General features: G+C 38.3%; 1 protein-coding gene across 6 annotated transcripts in view; it reads left to right on the top strand.

Moving 5' to 3' along the window:
• The window catches only part of ythdc2 (YTH domain containing 2), a 102,895-nt gene extending 79,709 nt beyond the window's left edge, over positions 1–23,186 (top strand). For 5 of the 6 annotated variants that reach the window (XM_080188999.1, XM_080188997.1, XM_080188996.1 and 2 more), the window contains exons 26-31: positions 2,551–2,849; positions 7,139–7,316; positions 12,863–13,066; positions 14,985–15,167; positions 18,144–18,248; positions 20,657–23,186. In XM_080188999.1, the coding sequence (XP_080045125.1) occupies positions 2,551–2,849; positions 7,139–7,316; positions 12,863–13,066; positions 14,985–15,167; positions 18,144–18,248; positions 20,657–20,662 (975 nt within the window). In that variant the 3' untranslated portion in view covers positions 20,663–23,186. Of the gene's footprint in view, positions 1–2,550; positions 2,850–3,687; positions 3,785–7,138; positions 7,317–12,862; positions 13,067–14,984; positions 15,168–18,143; positions 18,249–20,656 lie in introns of those variants that run through there. The other variant, XM_080189001.1, reaches the window with a different exon arrangement.
• Positions 23,187–23,400: the final 214 nt, after the last annotated feature.

Here is a 23,400-nt window from a genome sequence, read left to right as displayed (position 1 = left end):
TCAGTCATAAAATCTCATTACACCTCTTGCCTTGTTTATCAGAAATTTCAGCACTTAACTTGCAAAGATCGAGGAGGAGATTCTCCAAGAGTGCTAGCCCCAGTAGTGATTCGCGATGGCCCAGATACTTGGGAGTTGGTGGGAAAGTGGGTTTTGCACTAATTGTCAAAAATGCTGAAACCCTCCCAGGCTGTGCTATCGGTGCCGATTAGATTCCCAGCCACAGCAGGCAGGAAGCCTATAAATACTTAAATACACCCAATTAAATGTCATCAATGGGCTTGCAGCCCAAATCAGGTAGCCTTCGCTGTTCACCGGACAACTTTTGGTACAGGCCCTCGCAAACAAAGACCTGGCATGTCGAATGCCGAGAGTCAAGAAAGCACTATCCCAACCCTTCAGCAAGGAGACGCATCCTTCCCCCAGACATTGCAAGTGTTAGGTTTATCTGATCTAACTGTTCCTCCCACTCAGGCCCACTTCCCCCTCATTTACCCCCACTCAGTCCCCTTTCCCCCTGGGGCCCCCTCATCAGCCTCCCTTCCCCCTTAGACTCCCCACTCAGCCTCTCTTCCACCTCAGACCTCCCCACTCAGCCTCCCTTCAGGCCAAGCACCTTCGCAGTGCCAACAGTGCACTGACACCGTGGCTTAGTGCTTTGGGCTCCCAGGGGGCTTGAAGTGCTAGGTCCAGTGGCATTTGCCTATCTGTGGCTGCCAGGCTGCAGAGAAAGGGTCCTTCAAGGACCCTGGGGATTGGGTGGGCTCTGGCTGGAACCAAGGGGTTGACCTTGCTACTCTTTGCTGGGATGGGGTACCATGGCAGACCTGACAATCACCCTTAGCATGATGATTTCAGGCAGCTCTCTGATCAGTTTTTGCATTTCTGCCTGTTATCTGTGCAAATCCTCCATGCCCCCCAGTTACCTGGCAGGATTTTAAATTATTGCAGCACTCTGCAGCAGAGATTTTCCTTTTTCCCTGTCCCGAGACAATATCCAGGCTTGGGCTGACAAGTGGCATGTAACTTTTGTGCTATACAAATGCCAGGCAATGACCATCACCAATAAGACACACTTTAATTACCATCCTTTGACATTCAGTGGTGTCACCATCACTAAATTCTGCACTATCAGCATCGTTGGGGTTGCCATTGACCAGAAATGGAACTGAACTCGCCACATTAACACAGTGCCTCCAAGAGTTGGTAAGAGGCTAGGAATACCGCAGCAAGTAACTCACCACCTCACTCCCTAAAGCCTGTCCACCATCTACAAAGCACAAGTCAGGAGTGTGATGGAAAACTTCCCACTTGCCTGGATGGCTACAGTTCTGACAACACTCAAGAAGCTTGACACCATCCAGAGCAAAGCAGCCTATTTGATTGGCACCACATCTATAAATATCCACTCCCTCCATCACCAACACTCTGTAGTAGCAGTATGTGCTATCTACAAGATGCATTGCAGAAATTTGTCAAAGATTCTTAGAGAGTACCTTCCAAACCCATAACCTCTTCCATCTAGAAGGACAAGGGCAGCAGACACATGGGAACATCACCATCTGCAAGTTCCCCTCCAAACCATTCACTGTCCTAACTGGGAAATACATTACTGTTCCTTCACATTTGCTGGGTCAAAATCTTGGAATTCCCACCCTAATGGCATTGGGGGTCAACCCACAGCATGTGAATTGCAGGGATTCAAAAAGGCAGCTTACCACCACCACCTCAAGGGCAACCAGGAATGGCCAATAAATGCTGGCTAGCCAGCGACACCCATATCCCATGAATGAATTTTTTAAAAGCAGCAGGTGTGAACAGATCCTTTTGAAGTCTGCTGACAGAGGCAATGTCAGTTTCACCTGGGGTGGGATTCTAGTCTGCCCAGCTGTGCACTCAGCCCAATGTATGCACACAGTTTTAATTTGAAGTTACTGTGGTTTCCTAACAGGCAGGAATTGTTGAAACTTTCCATTGCACTTGAAGCCTTTGTTCTGCAACAAGGTCAGCTGCAGTGCCTCCTAAAAGATTGGGCTGTCAGATCATAGGCTTTCTACCAGTATCCAGCCTTCTGTGTTTATTTTGAGTTCCCTTCATGGTTGACTGCACCTCGAGTACCCCATTGATCCTGAACTGCAATGTGGACAGAGTCTAATCCTGATTGACAAGCTGTGGTTTCGATTTTTGGTTAATTAGCGGTAAATTATTGTCATAAATTTTTGAATGAACTAGCATTTTAATCATTAGGAGTCTAATTAATTGTGACTCAATTGTAGGTTTACTGGAGTTGCTCTCCACAAATTTCTTTGATTTCATCTTTGACATGACTGTTAGAGCAGAATAATTGACTTTTCATTCATTTTCTGTTAGCTGCTGTATATGCCGTATATAAATAATTGCTTTTCGAAAGTAACCTGTTGGTTATCTGAGGATATAATAACTATGTTTTCCGGTGATCTGAGGATATAATAACAATGAAAATGCAAGTTCATTAATTTGTGCCTGCTTGTTTCCTCCTTTAATGGATTTTCACAATCTGTCTTGTTACAGGCAGCTAGTCTTATCTTACAGTTGCGACAGAAATGGCATAGTCTGTTCCTGAGACGTATGCGTGCTCCGTCAAAACCTTGGACTCAGGTAGATGAAGCAACCATCAGAGCAATCATTGGAGTCCTTAGCAGTGAGGAGCAAGCCGCAGGGCTACAACAACCTTCTGGAATTGGACAAAGACCAAGGCCTATGTCTTCGGAAGAGCTTCCAGTCTCCTCATCTTGGAGGTCGAACAGTAGGAAGAGTTCAGCAGAAACGGAGTTTTCAGATGATTCTTCCAGTGTGGAATATAGGGAAAGGTAGAGCTTCAGCAATAATACAAAATTGAACAATAATTGATTTGCAAAATATCTCTAGATGTAAGGAAGCTATACTTTTAGCATCTAATCTTAGATGTTCCAAAAACAAAATTTACATAGAATATCTCCACATCTTGTGTGATGTATTGCCTGATAACCTCTGAATTACTCCATTAAATTACTAGGTGATCTGTAAATTATGCGGTGATCTTTATGTATCTAGAAAGTTTAATGGAACAAATGAAGGAGGAATAGTAACATAAATGAAAATAATTCACCAACTATTAGTAAAAGTTTGAACTCTTATGACTACAGTTCTTGATAACAGTAATTAAATAGTTCATTGCATTGTCTTTCTGAAAGACACTGTTCCTTTTCAAGCTAAGGGCTCAGATTTACCTGCAACAGCAACATTGGCAATGCACATTGTAAATTTTAACATCTTGTATGCTGACCTCACCAGTGATAGCTTCCTTATTTTCCTGCATTTCAAATTAGAATTCACTGAAGCACTCATAACAATGAATCATTTGTGGCAGAACCACTGGCCAATACACCTACCCTGCTCTTAATAGTGCAATTTATTTCTTATTGTGGTAAAATGCAGCATTTTGACTTGGCTGCGATTGTTGAAGCTTCCTTTGATATAACATGGGAGTTATCTTGGCATATTTTGTTAGAATTTTAAGAGTTCTGTTTTTGTAAAACAAATAAAATGTAGAAGTGTCCATAAAATGTATCAGTGAAATGAAACCCAATTTTTCTTTACTCTTATTTTAGTTGACTGTGATCTGGTTGAGCAGATTCTTAATCATGTCAAATATTCACCAACTTACAGCAGCATGCATGGGCATATCTAATCTTTTCCACGATTGTAAACATTTGGAAATTCCGAGATTTCAAAAGGGAAGAAAGGTGATTGATCTTCATGTATGTGATGAGCGAGACAGTGATGTTAATTCCTAGCAAGGATTCATTAGAAGAATCTTACTTAACTTGAATGTAGTTTTTCTTGCACTGCCGACAAACATTGTTGATTTAGACTGCATGTACTTTGGATTTTATGTTGTATATTACCTTAAAACGTAGCTACTCACTAATTAACTACGTGCCTATGGTGATCCCTTGCTATCTTAACATCTGTCAGTTACCTTTTTTTTGAACAGATCAAATGAGGTTATTCTCTATAGATATAATCAAGTTATCAAAATTATTTGCATATGCTATACGCTGCATACATTTGTTGTTCATAAAAATGTAGGAATAAAAGTAGCTCGTCGGGCTTTCTGGGCCTTCCAGCCTGTTCTACCATTTGATTAGATCATGACTGAACTGTACTTCAGTGCCATCTACTGATCAGTGTTCCATGTAGCTTCTTCAAACACCAGTATCATCTTTCATGGTGGAGCCATCCTTTCTGATAAGATATTAAAAGGAGGCCTCATCTCCCTTAATCTAGGTATAAAATATCTCATTGGACTATTTAAAGGGCAGGGAAATTCTGCTCCTGGTTTACCTATCTTTCAGCCATCATCACTAAAATTGATTATCTAGCCATTATCTAATTGCTATTTGTGGGATCTTGCATTGTGCAAATTGGCAAAGCATTTCCTATGTTACAATAGTGACTACACTTGAAAAAATACTTTGTTGGTTGTAAAGCACTTTAGCATACTGCAAGATAATGAAAGGAGCTCTATGCATGGTCTTCCCAGCATGACTGCTTTTTTTCTCCTTTTTCTTCATCCAAGTCATTAAGTTGATATCCAAGTACATATGCCAAAATATCGCTTGCCATATCCTGCCAAACAAAATGTGAGCCCTTTAACCCTGCTTCTAATTACTAACCTATGTCACAAGGTCACTTACCATGCATTCTATTTGCTAATCTCATGTGGTTTCTTATCAAATGCCTTCTTGAAGTCTCTGCAGACAACATCCATAGACACTCTCCTACATGTCTCTTCAAAAATCCAAATAGTCAAGAGCAATTGAATGGTGAACTTGCTATCTTTGCAGCAGAGCAAGGGGAAGGGAAAACGACAAGATTAGTACATGATCAAGCAAAGAGTTTCATCAGGGAGTATTTGACAGAACTACTTCCCTATTCTACATGTGCCCCTGCTCTTTTACTGGTGTAGCATCTGTTAGTACTCTTCCTAGGGTTTCTGGAAGCAGAGAGTATGCCCCCAAAATTCACTGCTGAGTTTGAACCAACTGGTGAACCTAGAGTTTCTTACTGTGATGCACACCCTCTAAGATCACCAGTAGGTTCAAATCAGATTTTATTTCTTGCTGAATGTAGTACATGTAGGGTTAAGGTCACTGCTTCTGCAAGTTTTATAGATATATAGACTAGTTAATTTTCATCTCTTGGATCAAAGTAGAGACTTCTATGACTTGAGTGTCATTGAACGTGGATGGAATCCCATTTTACTGGAGTTACTTGATTATGATAATATGTTTAAATGATCAATCTGTCAGCAAATCTACTGACCATAAGTTAGATTTGAAGGACAAACACTCAGACTTTCTTACTCTGGCACAGACCTTCTGAGTGTTTGTGCTCAAAGTCCAACTTCCTATGGTCAGTAGATTTATGTTGAAAGATTGATCATTTAAATATATTTACATAATTAAGTAACTCCAGTAAAATGGAATTCTATCCACATACAATGATAATTAAGTCATAGGGGTCTCTACTTTGATCTGCAGGATGGATATTAACTAGGCTGTAATGTTTTATCTGTAAAATTTGCAGAAGCAGTGACCTTAATCTTGCACATACTACATTCAGCAAAAAAAACTAATAATTTAATGCTTACTAAAAGTCTTCATTATTTTTGCACCATCTAACCTGTCAGTCCAAGTATTTGGCATATCACTATATCAAGCCATCCAAACATTTTCAGATATCCAATGTGATTTATGTTCTCAGGTCTTGTGGTCTTCTGCACTGTGGTGAAGATGTGAGTAGTGCCCCAGGAAGACAGAGAGCCTCTGACATTTTATTTCACTTGATGGACAGTTATGCAATTTCTTTTGCTTAATTGACTGTTTACATTCAGATCAGTGATTAATCTGCAGATAGCAGAATCTGTGCTGAATCAATGCTTTGTGAAACACTTTACCATGGAAAACTGAATAAATGTATATAAAGGATCCAATTTATGTTGGGAAATAGCAGAGGAAAATTGAGAAGATAGTAATTAAATTTGATTTATTGCCTAGGCAGTAATAGTGTATGTTTGTCTCCCTATTGAATTAACCCATAAAGCGTCACCTTATTTTCTAGCAAGCCAGAGTACAATAGTAAGGTTTCTTTATTGAACTCCAGATCATGATACCTTTCACCTTGATATTGGATTGGTAGCAAACTTTGGTCTGTAGGGTTTGCGCCTTGAATACACGAATATTTGTTTTTATAATGGCATTTCAAGGGATCTGAGTATCATCAAAATTAACTATTCAAAACTTCAGGATGCAACAGAAAAACCAACAAAATTTAACATTGGAATTGGTGTTTGTTAAATGGATAGCTTACTATCTGGTGAAAAGTCATCAATATTCTATGTTAATTTTGTTTCTCTCTTCACAGATGCTGCTGAGTATTTCCATCATTTAGCATTAAGAGGTGACAGTGGCATAATGCTGATATCACTAGACTAGTAATCCAGAGGTCAAGACTAAAATTCTGGGGGCATTGGTTCAAATCTCACCGTGGCATCTGGTGGAATTTGAATTCAATGAATAAATCTGCAATTTAATAGTGAAAGTGAAACTATCATCGATTGTCAAAGACTCATCTGGTTCACTGATCTGGAAAGGAAATCTGCCTAGCCTACATGTGAGTTAGACCTACAGCAATGTTGTTGAGCCTGAACTGCCCTCTGAAACAGTTCAAGGCCAGAGATGGGCAGCAAATGCTGGTCATGTGAGTGACACCCATGTCCGATAAATAATTTAAAGAACTTTTTTCTGCTCTTATTTATGATTTTCAGCATCCACAGTATTTTGTTTTTATATTACTATCTCTGGCAGGTCTGAATGAAAAGCACTAACAGCAAGGATGTCAATATAAGGTGGTGGTAACTGAGCTATAAAATATTTAAAAAAAAAGTAAATGAATGTTGTCATGAAAGATGATAGAATTGGAATTTTGCAGCACGGGGTTGATCATTGGCCCATCACTATTGTATTGAGTCTTTCAAAGAGCTTTCCACTTGTATTCCTTTATCCTGTTTTTGCTCCATATCTTAATTTGTTAAACCAGCATTTTCTTTTCATAGGGTTCAGTTAAAGTTGCAGCAGCAGCCACAACAGCAGCAGCAAAGATACAAGGAGAGGGGCTTCCTTCATCCTAAGAGGAGTTCTGATGACCGGTCTGATCAGTCATCTGTAAAATCAACAGATAGCAGCAACTATCCCAGTCCTTGTGCCAGTCCATCTCCACCACCTTCAGGCAAAGTAAGTATGTCTTCTATAATGTTCTCTTCCAATAACTAATTGTGGTGCCACAGAAATAAGCTATGCAACTTATCAGCCAAAATGTTCCCAGTTGTATGGAAGTGGCTTTGGAGGCAGCTTCAAGAAAGTCATTGCTACCAGTCCAGCAAACAAAATAGGAAGCAAATTAAAGTATTAATCAGCCAATCAGTGACAATCTTTAGAAGGGTTTTGAATTTTCTCAGTGGTGCGCAGATCCTACTCAGAGACGAGCATAATGAGAGGTTGGAGTCGGAAGATGAAGAAGCAATGTTCACTTTGAAGGTCTAAAATGGAAACCTCAGACCATTCACCCATGAAGGCTCACAAAATTGTTTCACCTGCAGGCAGATCCAGCAGATAGTTTTGAGCATGAGGGATTGGTTGCTAGTCCCATCTTCATCTCATAACCTCTACAGTCCTCCCTCTTGCCCTTCACTCTGGGGACTTGGGGCACTCCATGTCCCTGGGCCCCCAACCATCCCCAATTGGGTGGCAAATGTGAAGGAAGCCTCCTAATTCGTTGTCTCCTGTAAAGTTAAATGGACGGATGCACTGTGGCAATGATCAGAGATAGAACCTAGAAATTGTCCCATCTTCAAAATATTTTCAAAGTTGGGAAAATTTACTCCATTTTGTCAGTGCCAGTACTTTTTTATTCCAAACATTTTTTAAGATTTTGTGACCAGCGGTGTGCCTTAGGGATCAGTGCAGGGCCCACAGTTATTTGTCATTTATATTAATGATTTGGATGAGAATATAGGGGGCATGGTTAGTAACTTTGCGGATGACACCAAGATTGGTGGCATAGTGGACAGTGAAGAAAGTTTATCTCCTATTGCAGCAGGATCTTGATCAATTGGGCCAGTGGGCTGACAAATGGCAGATGGAGTTTAATTTAGAAAATGCAAGGTGATGCATTTTGTTAGATTGAACCAGAGCAGGAGTTACTCAAATAATGGTAGGGCACTGGGGAGAGTTACAGAACAAGAGATTTAGGGGTACATGTTTAAAGCTCCTTGAAAGTGGAGTCACAGGTGGACAGTGACGAAGAAGGCATTCGACATGCTTGGTTTCATCGGTCAGAAGATTGAATTCAGGAGGTTTGACATCCTATTGAAGTTGTACAAGACATTGGTAAGGCCACACTTGGAATACTGTGTACCGTTCTAGTCATCCTATTATAGAAAGGATACTATTAAACTAGAAAGAGTGCAGAAAAGCTTTACTAGGATGCTATTGGGATTTGATGGATTGAGTTATAAGGAGAGGCTGAATATACTGGGACATTTTTCCTCTGGAGCGTAGGAAGCTGAGGGGTGACCTTATAGAGGTCTATAAAATAATGAGGGGCATACACCAGTCAATATCTTTTCCTAAAGATAGGGGAGTCTAAAACTAGACGGCATAGGTCTAAGGTGAGAGGGGAGAGGTACAAAAGTGTCCACGGGCAGTTTTTTCACAGAGGGTGGTGAGTGTCTGGAACAAGCTGCCAGAGATACTAGTAGAGGCGGATACAATTTTATTTTATAAAAAGCATTTAGATGGTTACAGTGGCTATGATGGGTATAGAGGGATTTGGGCCAAATGCGGGCAATTGGGATTAGCTTAGTGGTTTTTTAAAAGGACTGTGTAGACAAGTTGGGCCAAAGAGCCTGTTTCCATGCTGTAAACCTCTATGACTCTATTTGACATTTATCTCTTTCAAATTATTTATTTTTAAGATTCCCTTCTAAATAAATGTATTTGTTTTATAGTCCTCCCCTTTAATTATTGTTATTATGAATATCATAAATCTGTGCCCTTGCGTTGTCTCAACATTCATCCTAAAAAATCAATTACTGAATTTATAACCCTTGAAAATCTTCCTGACTTTTGTCAGTATATCTCTTCATTTTAACTCTTAATAGGAACAATAGATGCCAAAATTTGTTGTATAAAGCACATGATAGTTGATGAATTATTTGTATTTGCCGTTTTGAAGAGGTAACTATAGCACTTTTCTTTGCAAGTATGAATCTGAAATGTATGTACCTAATCTGCATTTGTTGCCATACATGCAGAGCCATGACTTTCACTAAAACAAGTGAATTTTACATTAAAAATGAGAAAATACAACTTTTTTATGGCCAGTGGTATTTTCGACTGAGAACATAGTTGATTTATATGGTTCATGCCCTTAGGACATCTGAAACCAGCTCTCAGTGACTGAAGTGTTTTTGCAATACTGGAGGAATTAAAACCTTAAAGGGCAGATTTGAGTTCGTTAGATGCAAGGGATTGGGGAGGTTAAAGTCTGAAAAATCTTTTTCTGACCCAAATCCCCCTCCAACCTGCCTAGTCCTGGCTTTAGCCTGGACCAAGCCGCTCAAAGAAGGCAGGTTGCTGCTTTATAACAATGCATGCCTTAGTAAATTCTTCTTTTAAAATTTATCTGCTATCAACTGGCAGATTCAACAAGGCCAGGACTTGGAAACATAGAATTGGAGCAGGAACAGGCCCTTTGGCCTGTTGAGCCTACTCTGCTATTCAACGTAACCATGGCTGACCCTCTATCTCAATCTTATACTCCAGCACTCTCTGCATCCTTGATATGGTGAATTCAGGAGGTGAGTGCCTTTGCATCTGCCTCCTCTGTCCAGATACCTGCCTGAGTAGCTTCTGAAATGGGTATTTTCCCATTTCCAGCAGCTTCCAGTTCCATCACCACTAAGTCTTGTTCTCCTTCCCTGTTAATTGTATATTAATTGTGTTTGACTGTAGGCAGGCAGTAAGATTTAACTGCGGATTCACTTGTGCCCCTCTAAATAAATACTAATTTAAGCTTTGAGTTAGGTGGTGCTTGATTGTAATCTGTAACTGCTAATAAATGCTTATAAAAATGTATAAAGATAGGTTCCAATTGCATCCTGTACCAACTGTCCTTCTGGAATATGACACCACTGCACAATGAAATTCTGATTCTTGCCCCAATCTCCAGGATCAGCAGCCTGCCATCCCCCGCATGCCATCTTTCCAATCAACCTTTCCATCCTCTCTCCTCACCCTTCAGCTTGGACTTACTGACTCCTGCACCCTTCACAGGCTGGCTGGCTCCCCCTCTTGTTTGGAATCTGGCTTGTCAGTTAAGCTGACTCAAGGTAAAGAACCAATCAGTGACATCATGCACATGGTACGAAGTTTTAACTCCTCAGCATGTGGCAAAATCCTCAATTGCAGGTTCCCCATGAGTTTCTGACTGACCTGCTGCCTATGGATAAGGTAAGTAACTCTCCCCAATCATTATAGGAATTGTATATAAAAAAAAGCAGTCAATTTTTGTTTTATAGCTTCCACAAACAGAACATTTTGATGTTGATATATCATTTCATTAATTAAAGTCTACCCATCCGAGTTTCTCAAAAAATGTTTCTCACTTTGTTGAAGAGTCTGATTCCTAAATAATAGGCTTGAACTTGATTCCCAGTAATAATCTTAACATTTCTGACCCCCATGGAGTCTTCGATCTTGGCTAGCCATGTGGGGAATGATGAAAAACTATCAGGATCTGTCTCAATTTGAACCTGCTGTCAAATCACCAAGGAACAGGATAGATGTGTTTATTATGGAGATTATATCATATAGTCCTGCCACTTAGGCATATGAGATATTCTCCCTTCAGGCGTTGTTCCTGTCTTCTTTTAATCTGCTCTCATTATCCCTGTCCACAAAAATAACCCTTGGCTTCACTGTCCTTACAAACTACCATCTATCACCAATCTCTCTTTCGTCTTCAGTCCTTGAACTTGTCACTTCCTAAATCATTCCCATCTTTCCCAGATACCCATATTTGAATCCCACTAATCAGGCCCCAACCACGGTACTAAAATGGTTTCAAGAAAGTCAAAACTGGCATCCTGTGTGTCAAAGATAAACTTTCCCCTGTCATTCTCAAAATGTCTGCAGCCTTTGGCACATTGATTACACCGTCCTCCTCCAATGCCTTTCCAATTTCATCCAGCTGGTTGGGGCTGCTCTCTCTTACCGCTCTTAGCTATGTAATTGTAGCCAGAGAATAATTTGCAATGGCTTCTCTACCTGCTCTCTCACTCTTACCTCTGGTGTCTGCCAAAGATCTATCCTTTGCCACCACACCACCCCCCCCACCTTATTTCCCATCTACCTACTGCTTCTTAACATGGTCATCTGAAGGCACAGATTAGATTTCACATGTATGCCAACGACATCCAGCTCTAACTCATCTCACTCTCATCACCTGTACTGTTGCTAAATTATCACACTATTTATTTGAAATGCTGTGCTGCATGAACAGAAATTTCTTCCAATTGAACATCAGAAAGACTGAAATTGGTGTTTTTAGACCCTGCTCCATACTGTATACCTTACGTACTGACTCGTGTCAACAATCTGAGATTAAGCCAGTCTGTTTGCATCCTTGGTGTCACATTTTACCCAGAGTTGAGCTTCTGACCTAATTTTTGTGTCATCACTAAGAGTGCCTATTTACATCCCTGTAATATGCTTGATGCACTGTCTAAGCTCAGCTGCTTATGAAACCTTCATTAATCCTATCATCACCTCAACTATTCCAACACACTCCTGTCAGGTCTCCTACATGCTACCCTCTGTAAACTTGTGGCCATCCAAAACTCTGCTGTCTGTGTCTTAACTCATAACAAGTCCAGTTCCTCTGGCACCTACAATGGCTCCCAGTCAAATAGCATTTTTGTTTTAAAGTTCTCATTCGCATTTTCAGATTCTTCCATTGACTTGCCCCTTATTGTCTCTTTAATCTTCCAGCCCAACAAACCTCTGAGATATGTGTTCATCTAATTCTGGGGCTCTTGTATATCCCAATTTTAATTGCTCTGCCATTGATGCCTACGCCTTCAGTTGTCTAGACCCCAACCCTTCTAATATCCTCTCTACGTCCCTCCACCTTGCTTTCCTCGTTTTAAGATGTTTCTTAAAAGCTACCACTTTAACCAAGGTTTTGGTCATCTGACCTTAAATCTCCCATTTGACTTGGTGTCATATTTTGTTTTCTAATGCTCCTGTGAAGTGTCTTTGGAAATTGAATAACATTAAACATGCTATGTAATTGTAAGTTATGCATCTGTTTTTTATTGAAGATTTCATTATAGTAAATTAAGGATTGCCATGAGACTTGCTTTAAATTGTTTTCTAGAAGTACTATTGTTTGCATATTTAATCTACTCTGAAAATAAGATTCTCAGCACATTGATATACCATTAAACTACTAATGTTGCAGTTTGGCTTCAGAGGGCTTTGCAGTTAAAGTAGTTGAGTACTGACTGGCAACCAGTCAGCACTCAACTTTTGAGTCTTGGGATCAAAATTGTCTATGGTGAAGGAATTTTTTTCTCTTGTCCACCATGCTGTTAGTTGTAGCACACTGGCAACATTGAGGGAAAGTTCTGAAATATGATCCAGATCATACCCTATGCCACGTTTGAACAAGCAGATAAAGGATTAAAACATAACAGAATCATATACTTTGTCTTTAGGGCTCCAAATCTCCATCACCGAGGCCGAATGTACCAGTTCGCTTTTTCATTTTGAAGAGCAGCAACCTCCGTAATCTTGAGATTTCTCAGCAGAAAGGAATCTGGTCCACTACACCTAGCAATGAACGAAAACTAAACCGTGCATTTTGGGAAAGCAGCATTGTGTATCTAGTGTTTTCTGTGCAAGGATCAGGACACTTCCAGGTGAAAAAATATTTTCTGTAGAAGTTATTAACAGCTGTACATTTATTCTCTTCAATTAGATTATTAGTGAATGTATGTTATGAATTATCTGTAATATCTTTTAAAAATTTTTTTTAACTTAATTTCCAAGCTAGCTTCTCATTAGATGTTTGATTTAACAAATAAGCAAATTGTGTTATGTGTCCCATTCATTGTTTCTTGGGTTAATTTTTAATGGATTAAGTGATTTATTTCTTTAGCTTCTGAGAAACAACATTTCATAATATCTGTAAAAATACTATTTTGTGCAATAATTTGTCATGTTATAATTGTGACACATAAGTAAAACGGGAAAGATGGCCAAACCATGGCGTGCAAAGGAAATTAGACAGAGTATTAGATCCAAGGAGGAGGAATACAAATGTGCAGTTAAAGCAACAGACCTGAGGATTTGGAGCAGTTTAGAATTCCGCAAAGGAGGACAAAGGGGTTGGTTAAGAAGAGGAAAATAGAGTACGAGAGTAAGCTTGCAGTGAACATAAAAACTGACTAAACGTTTCTGTAGGTATGTGAAGAGAAAAAGATCAGCAAAGACAAATGTAGATCCCTTACAGTCTGAAAAGGGAGTTTATAATGGGGGACAATGAAATGGTTATGGTCCTGTCTTCACAAAGGAGGATACAAATAACATAACAAAAAATGTTGGGGAACACAGGATTTAGGGAGACGGACAAACTGAAAGAAATCAGAATTAATAGGAAGATGGTGTTGACGAAATTGATGAGATTGAAGGCCGATAAATCCCCAGGGCCTGATAATCTGCATCGTAGAGAACTTAAGTAGCCCTAGAAATAGTGGATGCATTGGTGGTCATCTTCCAAGATTCTTCAGACATGGGAACAGTCCCTCTGGATTGGTTGGTAGCTAATGTAACCCCACTTTGTAAAAAGGGAGCTAGAGAATAAACAGGGAATTATAGAGCAATCGTCTGACATTGATAGTAGGGAAAATTATCAAAAGTTTTATAGCAAGTAAACAGTGGTAGAATCGGATAGTCAGCATGGATTTACAAAAGCAAAACAGAGATATTCTCTCTCTAGCTGTCTGCCACCAACTGTTCCAGCTTTCAGCTAAAACTAAAGAACAAAGGAATGCTTTTTGTCTTACCAACTATATGTATCCTTTAAGCTGTATCACACTCTATCACAGTTGGAACTTAACATCCACACCCTCCCCCAAGACACACAAACATCTTTTATCCAGCATAAACCTAACAGTAGGTCCTTCTAGGTGCAGAAACATTACATTGAATCCACTAAACTTACTTATTTCTAATGTTTATCCATACAAATATAACTCCCTTAAAACTATCTTTGGTTTCCTAATACAGTATTTGAAATTTTGGAGAAATGAGAGGAAAGGTTACAAAACAACCATAAAGATGCATTGCAGAGTGGAAAGTAGCTGCAGGCTAGAAAGTCTATCAAATAACCATTTTCCTGTCAGAAATCTGTTACTGATGTTTGAATAAAGGCTGCCCAGATATGGTAGCAGTATTCAAGTTTTACATTTGGGCATTATAGAAAATTGCGCTATTGAGGCTGAAAGTTACTTAGCTGAAAATTAAGCCTTTGGAGGTAGCTTTAGCGATGGCCGAGCTCTGGGAGTACGTTCTGAGATCATAGGAGATAGTGAAGCCATTAAGTAGATTGATGGAGAATAACTAAGATTGAAACCGTCAAAGGTAAGAAGCGGCATTAGTTATTCACTGAATGTAGCCCATGTGCTTATTCCGTGAGGAGCGAGCAAAAATGAGGCAACTGAAACGTCCTAAGGATCATTCAATTGCTAATTAATGAATGCGACAGCTCAACCAAACTGGAATCATTTGTAAATGTAAAATGATTTATGTGTACTTAAAAATTACTATTTTCTTTAGGGCTTTGCCAGAATGATCTCCGAGATAGGGCGGGAGAGAAGCCAGGAGTGGGGTTCTGCTGGACTAGGAGGAGTCTTCCGAGTGGAATGGATTAGAAAGGAAAGCCTTCCTTTCCAATATGCCCATCATCTGTTGAACCCATGGAATGATAATAAAAAAGTGCAGATAAGCAGAGATGGACAGGTATGATTTCACCATTTGGTATATGCACAATAATGTGCTTTCTCACCAGCAGCTGATTTGGTCAAAACAGTTAAGTTCCTTTGAATATTATTGGCAAAGGTTTGTACTAACTAAACCTGTCACTAACCTTAAAGGATGAGAAATATTTTTAAAATATTTAATTACACATGTGGAAGCTGACTATCTAGATGCTATGTACTTAAATTAAGCAACAAACAAGTTAGATCACCTGTAAGCAGGTGCTTGATAGTACAGAGCTTGAATATTAATGAAAAGGGAGACATGTTACTACAACCTTTCATCTTGTACTCATCAGAACAAATGTATGAATGTCAATTTCCAAACAATCTCAATATTCCATATAAAGATGTTAATTGTTGGCTCTGGCTGAGGCATTGCCATTGGAGAAAGCAACAGGGAAATATAGGCTCCCCAAGCTCCTGGGTAATTCAAGAAAGAGACAGGATTAAACGTAATCCTTCTGTTTGCAGAGACTTTTTCCCTGTGTATAAATGTATGTTGCTTCTCGTGAGTTTAAGTGAACCACATTATGAGCTCAACTGATCACAATTCAGTTAGTGAGGCTATTAATGCACTCAGGCACTGTCCAACTTCAGAATCGCATCTAACAGTAGATGTTTTGCAAGAGTGAGCTGGTTGTACGGTTTGTACTCTGTCTCTATTATGAATAGCCAAAGGAATATGCTGTTTGATTTGATCGGCCAGTCGTTCGGACATACAATCTCCGGAGCTGGCATCGTACTAACTCTGAAATACGTACATGAGGTTACTCAATCGTGTGGTAACCACAAAGTCTTTTTGGACTCATGGTAGCATCCTGTTGGTAGGAAATTAGCCCCGTGTAGTCTGTCAGATGTTAGATCTGACAGATTCAAAACCCTGGTACAGAATGTTGCATCCGTCTCTGTGGAGTAATTGTCAGTGCATTTGGCTGTTAACCGGAAAGCTGGTGGTTCAAGATCATGTAGAGACAAGCCTCTTCAGGAAGTGGTCCTAGAAATAGTGGATGCATTGGTGACCATTTTCCAAGACACTATAGACTCTGGAACAGTTCCTACAGATTTGATTGAAACCCCACTATTTAAAAAGGGAGGTAGAGAAAAAACAGGGAATTGTAGACAAGTTAGCTTGAAGTTCGTAGTAGGGAAAATTCTAGAGTTTCTTATAAAGAATTTAATAGCAGAGCGCTGTAAAACAATGGCAAGATCAGACAGAGTCAGCATGGACTTATGAAGGAGCAATGGCGTTTGACAAACTTACTAGAATTCTTTGAGGATACAACTAGTAGAGTTGATGAGGGGAAACCAGTATATGTGGTTTATTTTGACTTTCAGAAGGCTTTAGACAAAATCCCACATTAGTGTATAAAACTAAAGTGCATGGGATTGGGATATTATATTGAGATGAATAGAAAACTGGTTGGCAAACAAGAAACAGAGTAGGAATAAACAGATCTTTTTCCAAGTGGCATACAGTGGTGACTAGTGGAGTACTGTGAGATCAGTGCTGAACCCCAGCTATTCAAAATATACATTAGTGACTTAGATGAGGGAATTAAGTATAATATCTCCAAATTTGGAGATGACAAAAGGCGGGGTGGTGGGGTGAGCTGTGAGGAAGATGCAGGGATGTTTGTGTGATTTGGACAAATTAAGTGAGTGCATATGGCAGATGCAGTTTAATGTGGATAAATGTGAGGCTATCTGCTTTAGTAGCAAAAACAAAAAGGCAATTTATTACCTGAATGACTATAGATTGGGAGAGAGGAATGCTCAGTGAGACCTGGATATCCTTATAGATCAATAACTGAAAGTAAGTATGCAGGTACAGCGGGCGGCAAAGAAAACAAATGATATGTTGCCCTTCATAGCGAGAGAATTCGAGTTCAGGAGCAGGCATGTCTTGCTGCAGTTATGCAGGACCTTGGTCAAACCACAGCTGGAATATTATATGCGATTTTGCTCTCCTTGGAGTGCAATGAAGGTTTACCAGACTGATTCCTGGGATGGTGGGACTGACGTATGAGGAGAGAATGAGTCGGTTAGGATTTTATATTCACTAGAGCTTAGACAATGAGGGGGGAATCTCATGGAAAGCTATAAAATTCTAACAGGAATAGACAGGGTAGATGCAGGAAGGATGTTCCCAATGGTGGTGGCGTCCAGAACCAGGAGTCACAGATTAAGGATACGGGGTAAACCATTTAGGACTGAGATGAGAATTTTCCTCAACCAGAAAGCGGTGAACCTGTGGAATTCTGTACCACAGCAGTTTGAGGCCTGTATGTTTTCAAAAAGGAGTTAGATATAGCTCTTGTGGTTTATGGGGGGAACACAGGAACAGGTTACAGTTGGATGATCAGCCATGATCATGATGGATGGCAGAGCAGTCTTAGAGGGTTTAATGGCATACTACTCCTTTTTTCTGTTTCTATCAGAACAGAATTATGATGGAGATGAATAAACTGGAAGAATGAAATGGAGTCCATATAGGAAGCACAATGCAAGGATTATTGTTCTGCCTTTTATATCTCTTTTAGACAGCTTTTTTATTGGTTCATTACCACCCATGCACACAAACATTTGTCATTTAACCTCTCATCTTGCTTCAAGTCATGGATCTTCCCCTTTTTCAATCTGCTCCCTTTCAATTGCTTAAACTTGTTTTTGACATGAAATATTAACTTGTGAACTCACTTCAGAGTCCACTATCTATGTTTATATGTTTAGAAAGTCCTATGTATGAGAATGACCTGATTCTCACCATACTAGTACACTTTAACTCAGGTCACTGTTGACAAGTTTCAGGATGGTGGTGTTGGTGCTGATCATACTCCCTCAGTGTTCTTTATATTTTTCCTATACTACTTTTTAAAAAATAGTTTATTTGTTGCTTAAGATAACTGCATAAGATTGAAAATTTTAAAAAATGCTTTTGCTTTATGTATATGCACAGGAACTAGAACCTCAGGTTGGGGAACAGTTGTTGCAACTTTGGGAGCGAATTCCAGTAGGAGGGAAGCTACCACAGACTGATGGCAGACTTGGCATATTTGGGGAGGTATTGTTGTTGATTGATTGTTATAAGACTTATTATCGATTCCAGTAGAACAAGAACATAATTTTTGATCAATAATTGACATGGATTTCTCATTCCAATGACGCACTTTGCACAATTTAAACTATATTTTAAACATACGATGTGTTCTACAACTATTAAAATTTGTCAAAAGTAGTATAATGCATCCACAATCTGCTTCAGCTATTTCTTGTGTAAAAACCTTTTATTGTTCATTTGTGAAAGAATAGAAAAACACCATTACTGGTGATATATCAGTTATTTCCTCTAAAATGCACACTTTTCTTTCCATTCCTTATTGTAAATTTCCTTTTTGGAATACGACATATGGAGAAAAAATTGTACTGACATTTTCTAATACAGCTCACATTTTATCTGAGGTAACAACATGATTTCTACGTGCGGATATGAAATCAGCAACAGTTGAAGTATTTTGAGTGAGACTAAATATGACAAGTTTTTTATCAGTTCACAGATTTCTAATTAATTGCATTCTGGGTGATCCTCTACAACACCCCCTCTGCAAAAGTGTCGAATTACTGACAGAAACTTCTGAATTTTTGCACATTTGCAGACTCTAGAATGTTGACTGGTTCAAAGCAGTACCGATGATGAGCACTGACAGTTCTGCCATCATTACCATGCAAAATCCTGCCATTATTTTCCTGTCTTCAGATACTGATACAGTATTCTGTTTGTGTGAATTGTGTATTTATGGAGCTTAGAAAACATTAACCCTAGTTTCACCCATTTTCTCACTTATTTCATTGAGAATTTTTGGGTATGGGTTAAGTTAATGACAGATATTTATTGTAATTTTTGATGAGCTGCTTTATCGATTACAATAGGTTCTGAGTCAAAATGACTGGATTTAGATAGTCTTCACATGTTTTATTTGTATATATATATGAACTGAAGAACCTGTTTAAGGCTTCACCATCATAGCGTATTACTGAAAAAAATGTACTGTGCTGCAGCATTAAACCAGGCAGATAAGAAAGTCTGTATGCGGTTAGTTGATCTCAGCCAGGGCAGTGGTAGAGTTGGCCTTCGTATCCCTTGTTGAAAGATATTATGCGCCCCTCCAAATTATCTAGTGTCCTAGGTGAGTAAGTCTACTCTGTGGATGCCTTATGAAATCAACATCTGGTTTGCTGTAATCGCTGGTAGTACCAATTTTCAAGGCGACATGCATCTTGAGTTTTGTGCTCAGAAGATACAAGGGAATATTTAAGTGTTGCAGGCAGTGCAGAGAAAAGCCAAAAGTCTTACGTCAAAGGTCTGATTTATTAGGAAAGACTTCAGAAACCTTCAACTTTTGAAAAATCCTCTTAGAGGCACATCCTCTTAAAGACAAAAGGATGGAAAAAAAATATTATTTAAAATGAGTAGGATATAGGTTACGTGGATTCTAATTAGTAAAATGTAAATTTGAGACTGATATCAGGAAATTAGTATTTGCAGAAGAACAATTGACATATGGATGGAATAGTAAAAGTGAAAAATGGAATCGAAGCAGTTGAGTGCAACAGTGGATATAACTTGAGTCTTTCAGGATGCATTAAAATGAAGCAAATGCTTTCCTTATCTTTAATTGTCTTGTGAACAGTGTGCACCTGAGTGAAAGTGGGGGCTAGAAATATTGAAAAAAAAAATTCATGATATTTCTTCCCAGCTTTGTTACCACAAGTCTTCAAACAGTTTACCTTGTGAGCCCCATAGGTTTATCTCATATCTGGCCATATGTGAAGTTTAAATTCAGGATCTTTATTGCAACTTTGTTAATACTTTGACTCTTCTGGTTTAGCATTCATCTAATAATGCAGGATTTCTAACTATCATTATCTTCAACAGCAAATATCAACTATAAACTCAGACAGGATTGTATGTCTGGGCTTTGAGTGTGTAACTGATCTGAACATACTACCTATTGCTTGTGTAAATTCTTTTGTTGACCTCATCCTACAACCCACTCCTAACTTCCAATACCTATTAACCTCAACTGGCATGTGAATTGAAGCCCTCAGTACATTTCATTAAAATTTGTATATTGTATAATCTTGCATGGTTCACAATTGAATCCTAGTCATAATTGTTCTTTCCTTTTGAAGTGCTGTAGTTTGCCTTTTTGTTTTAAGAAGTGGGATGTTAAAAGCAATTCAAGATTTTGTAATACTATGCTTGTACATCCTGTTTGCATATATTAATTTTTTAATAAAATTTGAAAAATAATTTAACTTTATAACTTGAATTTAAAATGAAGCATCTCCAGGTAGCATTTCTCCTGAGATTGAATTTTTGTCCTTAACCTACAGTTTCATAACATTAAGAATGCGTTTGGATTATCCTTGTCAGTGTGAACTGCGATTGCTAATGTATTTTTCCTTCAGTCCTAGAGTTCAACCTGGAAATTGACAAGTTTTGCAAAAGTCAAAGGTGTGTAGATGTGCAGAACCAGCTTACTCCTTAAACAACTTTGTAAACATAATGATCTTCATTAGGACCAAGTTATGCTTAAAAACTGACAAAGGATTGATTCTTGATATGAGGGGGTAATGGAAAGAGAATGTGTTTAATGTTTGTGAACTGATGAGAAAAACAGTTGTGTCTTGTTTAGCTCTGTTATGTTGCTGTTTGTGAATTGTGAAGAAATCGTTTCCACAGCATTAGATTTAAGTGAGTACGTGAAAGAGTGTACTTTTTCATAAGACTGCCTTAAGCTTACGTTTGTAAGTAATCTTTCCTCTACCAGAAGTGTATAGAGGGCTTGCAATTGTACTTAAAATTCTTTAAAAAGAAACCCAGTAGAACCACGATGTGAAGATCAAGCTTATTTTAATTTTACTTTTGATCTATTTAAAGTGCTACTCAACCTATTTAGAAAGAAAACAAACATATTTGTGCTACATAAATCTAATTGAATATTTTGACAAGTTTGAATTGTCTGTTATGTTGCCTTTACAATATTGCAACTTATCTTCACCTTCTCAGTTGAGGGTTCGCTTTATTGTGATTAGATTTTCTAGTAAAAATTGTACCAGGTGGAAAATATTGTTTGATCAGATAAATATTGTCTCATCTGATTGTAGTACATGCATAGTTCATAACTCTTTTTGAGGAGGATTCTGTCTGTGAATATAATATTTTAAGTTATATACAAACAGAAAATACTTTCAAACAATTGTGCCAAAATGGTACACCAGTTGTGTCACTGGTTTGCTATGACCCAAGGAGCCAGTAATAAGTGGGTGAGAATTTTTAGTTATTAGTTCAGAAGCATAAGAGCATTGTTGGTTAAAATGGTGGCCAAATTGAAACTTGTATAGCTGTTAAATAGATTGAGTTTAATCTTTGAAAATGTAAGCTTTGCACAGAAAGGAACTTGCTCTTCAGTCTCAAAAACTTTGATAAACTTAGAAGAAACTGTAAAAAATGGCTGCAGTGTTGATCCATTATGTTGTCTGAAGTTTATTGTTGGTCATTATGCGATTTAGTTTAATGGTTATTAGTCCCATTTTCGCCCTCTAAGTTTGCATCTACATGTTGTAGATTGTGAACTACTCAGCACTTTGAGGCATGTAGTCAAAATTCAAATATAAACTACTGCAGTAATCTTATCTGTTATGTTGCACACAATGCAATGTATTTTTGGTGGGAAATGAATTAGATGGTTTTTTTTACAGAACAATGTTAATCTTTAATTGCTTTGTGACAAATTTCTGTAACACAAACATTTTCATTAAGACATTTCTTATAATGGATTAATTTTGCAATCCCATCTAAAATGTCGTTATAATCAGTAACAATGCTCAAGCCGTAACAAAGCTTTCATAAAGAACCAAAATCTGTGTGAGTTTAATTGTAAACAACAATTCCAAGAAAGAGTGTGCTGTTTTTATTTGATGTACCTCACTTGTATAGTCATAATTGTGTATGTAAAAAACACTTGTCTCTTATTACTAGGACTTGAATCTAAGCAACATAGAAGAAGCCTTGTGATGCAATGGCTTGATTTACTAATCCTTGAGTTAGATTCATCTTCAGTGGCCTTGCCATCGACTTGTAGAATATAACATTGCATCAAGAAATGCAATAACAACTTTTCAATTTCATTAGTTACTGAATGGAGGTATGTGCATCCACACAGGGAAGGAGCAAATATCTACTCTTAGTTCACACACATCCTGCTAATTATTTTGCTTTGGTGTCAACAGAAACTTTAGAAGCAGCTTACCAGTCTGTTATTGCAGTAGTAAACAATGTGGTTTATACAAATAGAAGCCCTTATCTCGCTTTGTGATAGTTATTAAGATTTATAAAGCCAAATGAAATCAGAAAGTCTTAATGTGATGAACTGGAGATTGATGCATCACCAGCACTATTCAATTATAGATGGAATGGGGAAATAAAAGTTCTACTGCAATGGAAAACATACTGAAGCTCAGTCGTGCTTCAACCTTGATATTAGGACTGCATTTAATCAGAGAACCTGATGCTGCCACTCTGTCCAAAATATTCTTTCATTTTAATAGTCGTCTGTCACTTGGTGTGTGCGAAAATTACAAAGTAATTTCTGTAAAATGCAGTGATTCTTGAACCATCTGTTTGAAGTGTTCGTCAAAAACCACTTTGTGTGTCAAATGAGTTTTTTTTTAAAAATCTGATAAACAAATTTCCCACCACTATTTGACCTTACTGATTGAAACATTATAAACCGTTTATGCCCAAAGATTTAACTGCATGGCATGCATTTAACTTCAGCTAATTGACAGTTACAATGGGGATAGTAAAAAATAAATGGATGTTATTTTCAGTACAAAGTATACGTTTGCAGTGTGCAATTAAGTTTTTATTTTTGAAGTTTGGCAGTGACTTTTCTAATGAAGGAATATAATTCAAAGAATAAACTAATTTGTTCTACATTAGTGTACAGTGGTTGTCTGTTTTGTTGAAATTTTTGATTGGTAGAATTTCATCATAATGCAAACAGCATTTGAAGTTCTAATTTTTTTTCATGCGAGGTGGGTATTACTGACAAAGCTAGTAAGAAGTCTCATAACACCAGGTTAAAGTCCAACAGTTTTATTTGGTAGCAAAGGCCCCGAGCTTTCGGGGCTTTCCCCTTCACCACATG

This window comes from Carcharhinus amblyrhynchos, chromosome 5 (assembly GCF_965287045.1).
Source record: "Carcharhinus amblyrhynchos chromosome 5, sCarAmb.v2.hapA, whole genome shotgun sequence".
Classification (NCBI taxonomy): domain Eukaryota; kingdom Metazoa; phylum Chordata; class Chondrichthyes; order Carcharhiniformes; family Carcharhinidae; genus Carcharhinus; species Carcharhinus amblyrhynchos.
This window is presented reverse-complemented; position numbering and strand designations above follow the sequence as displayed.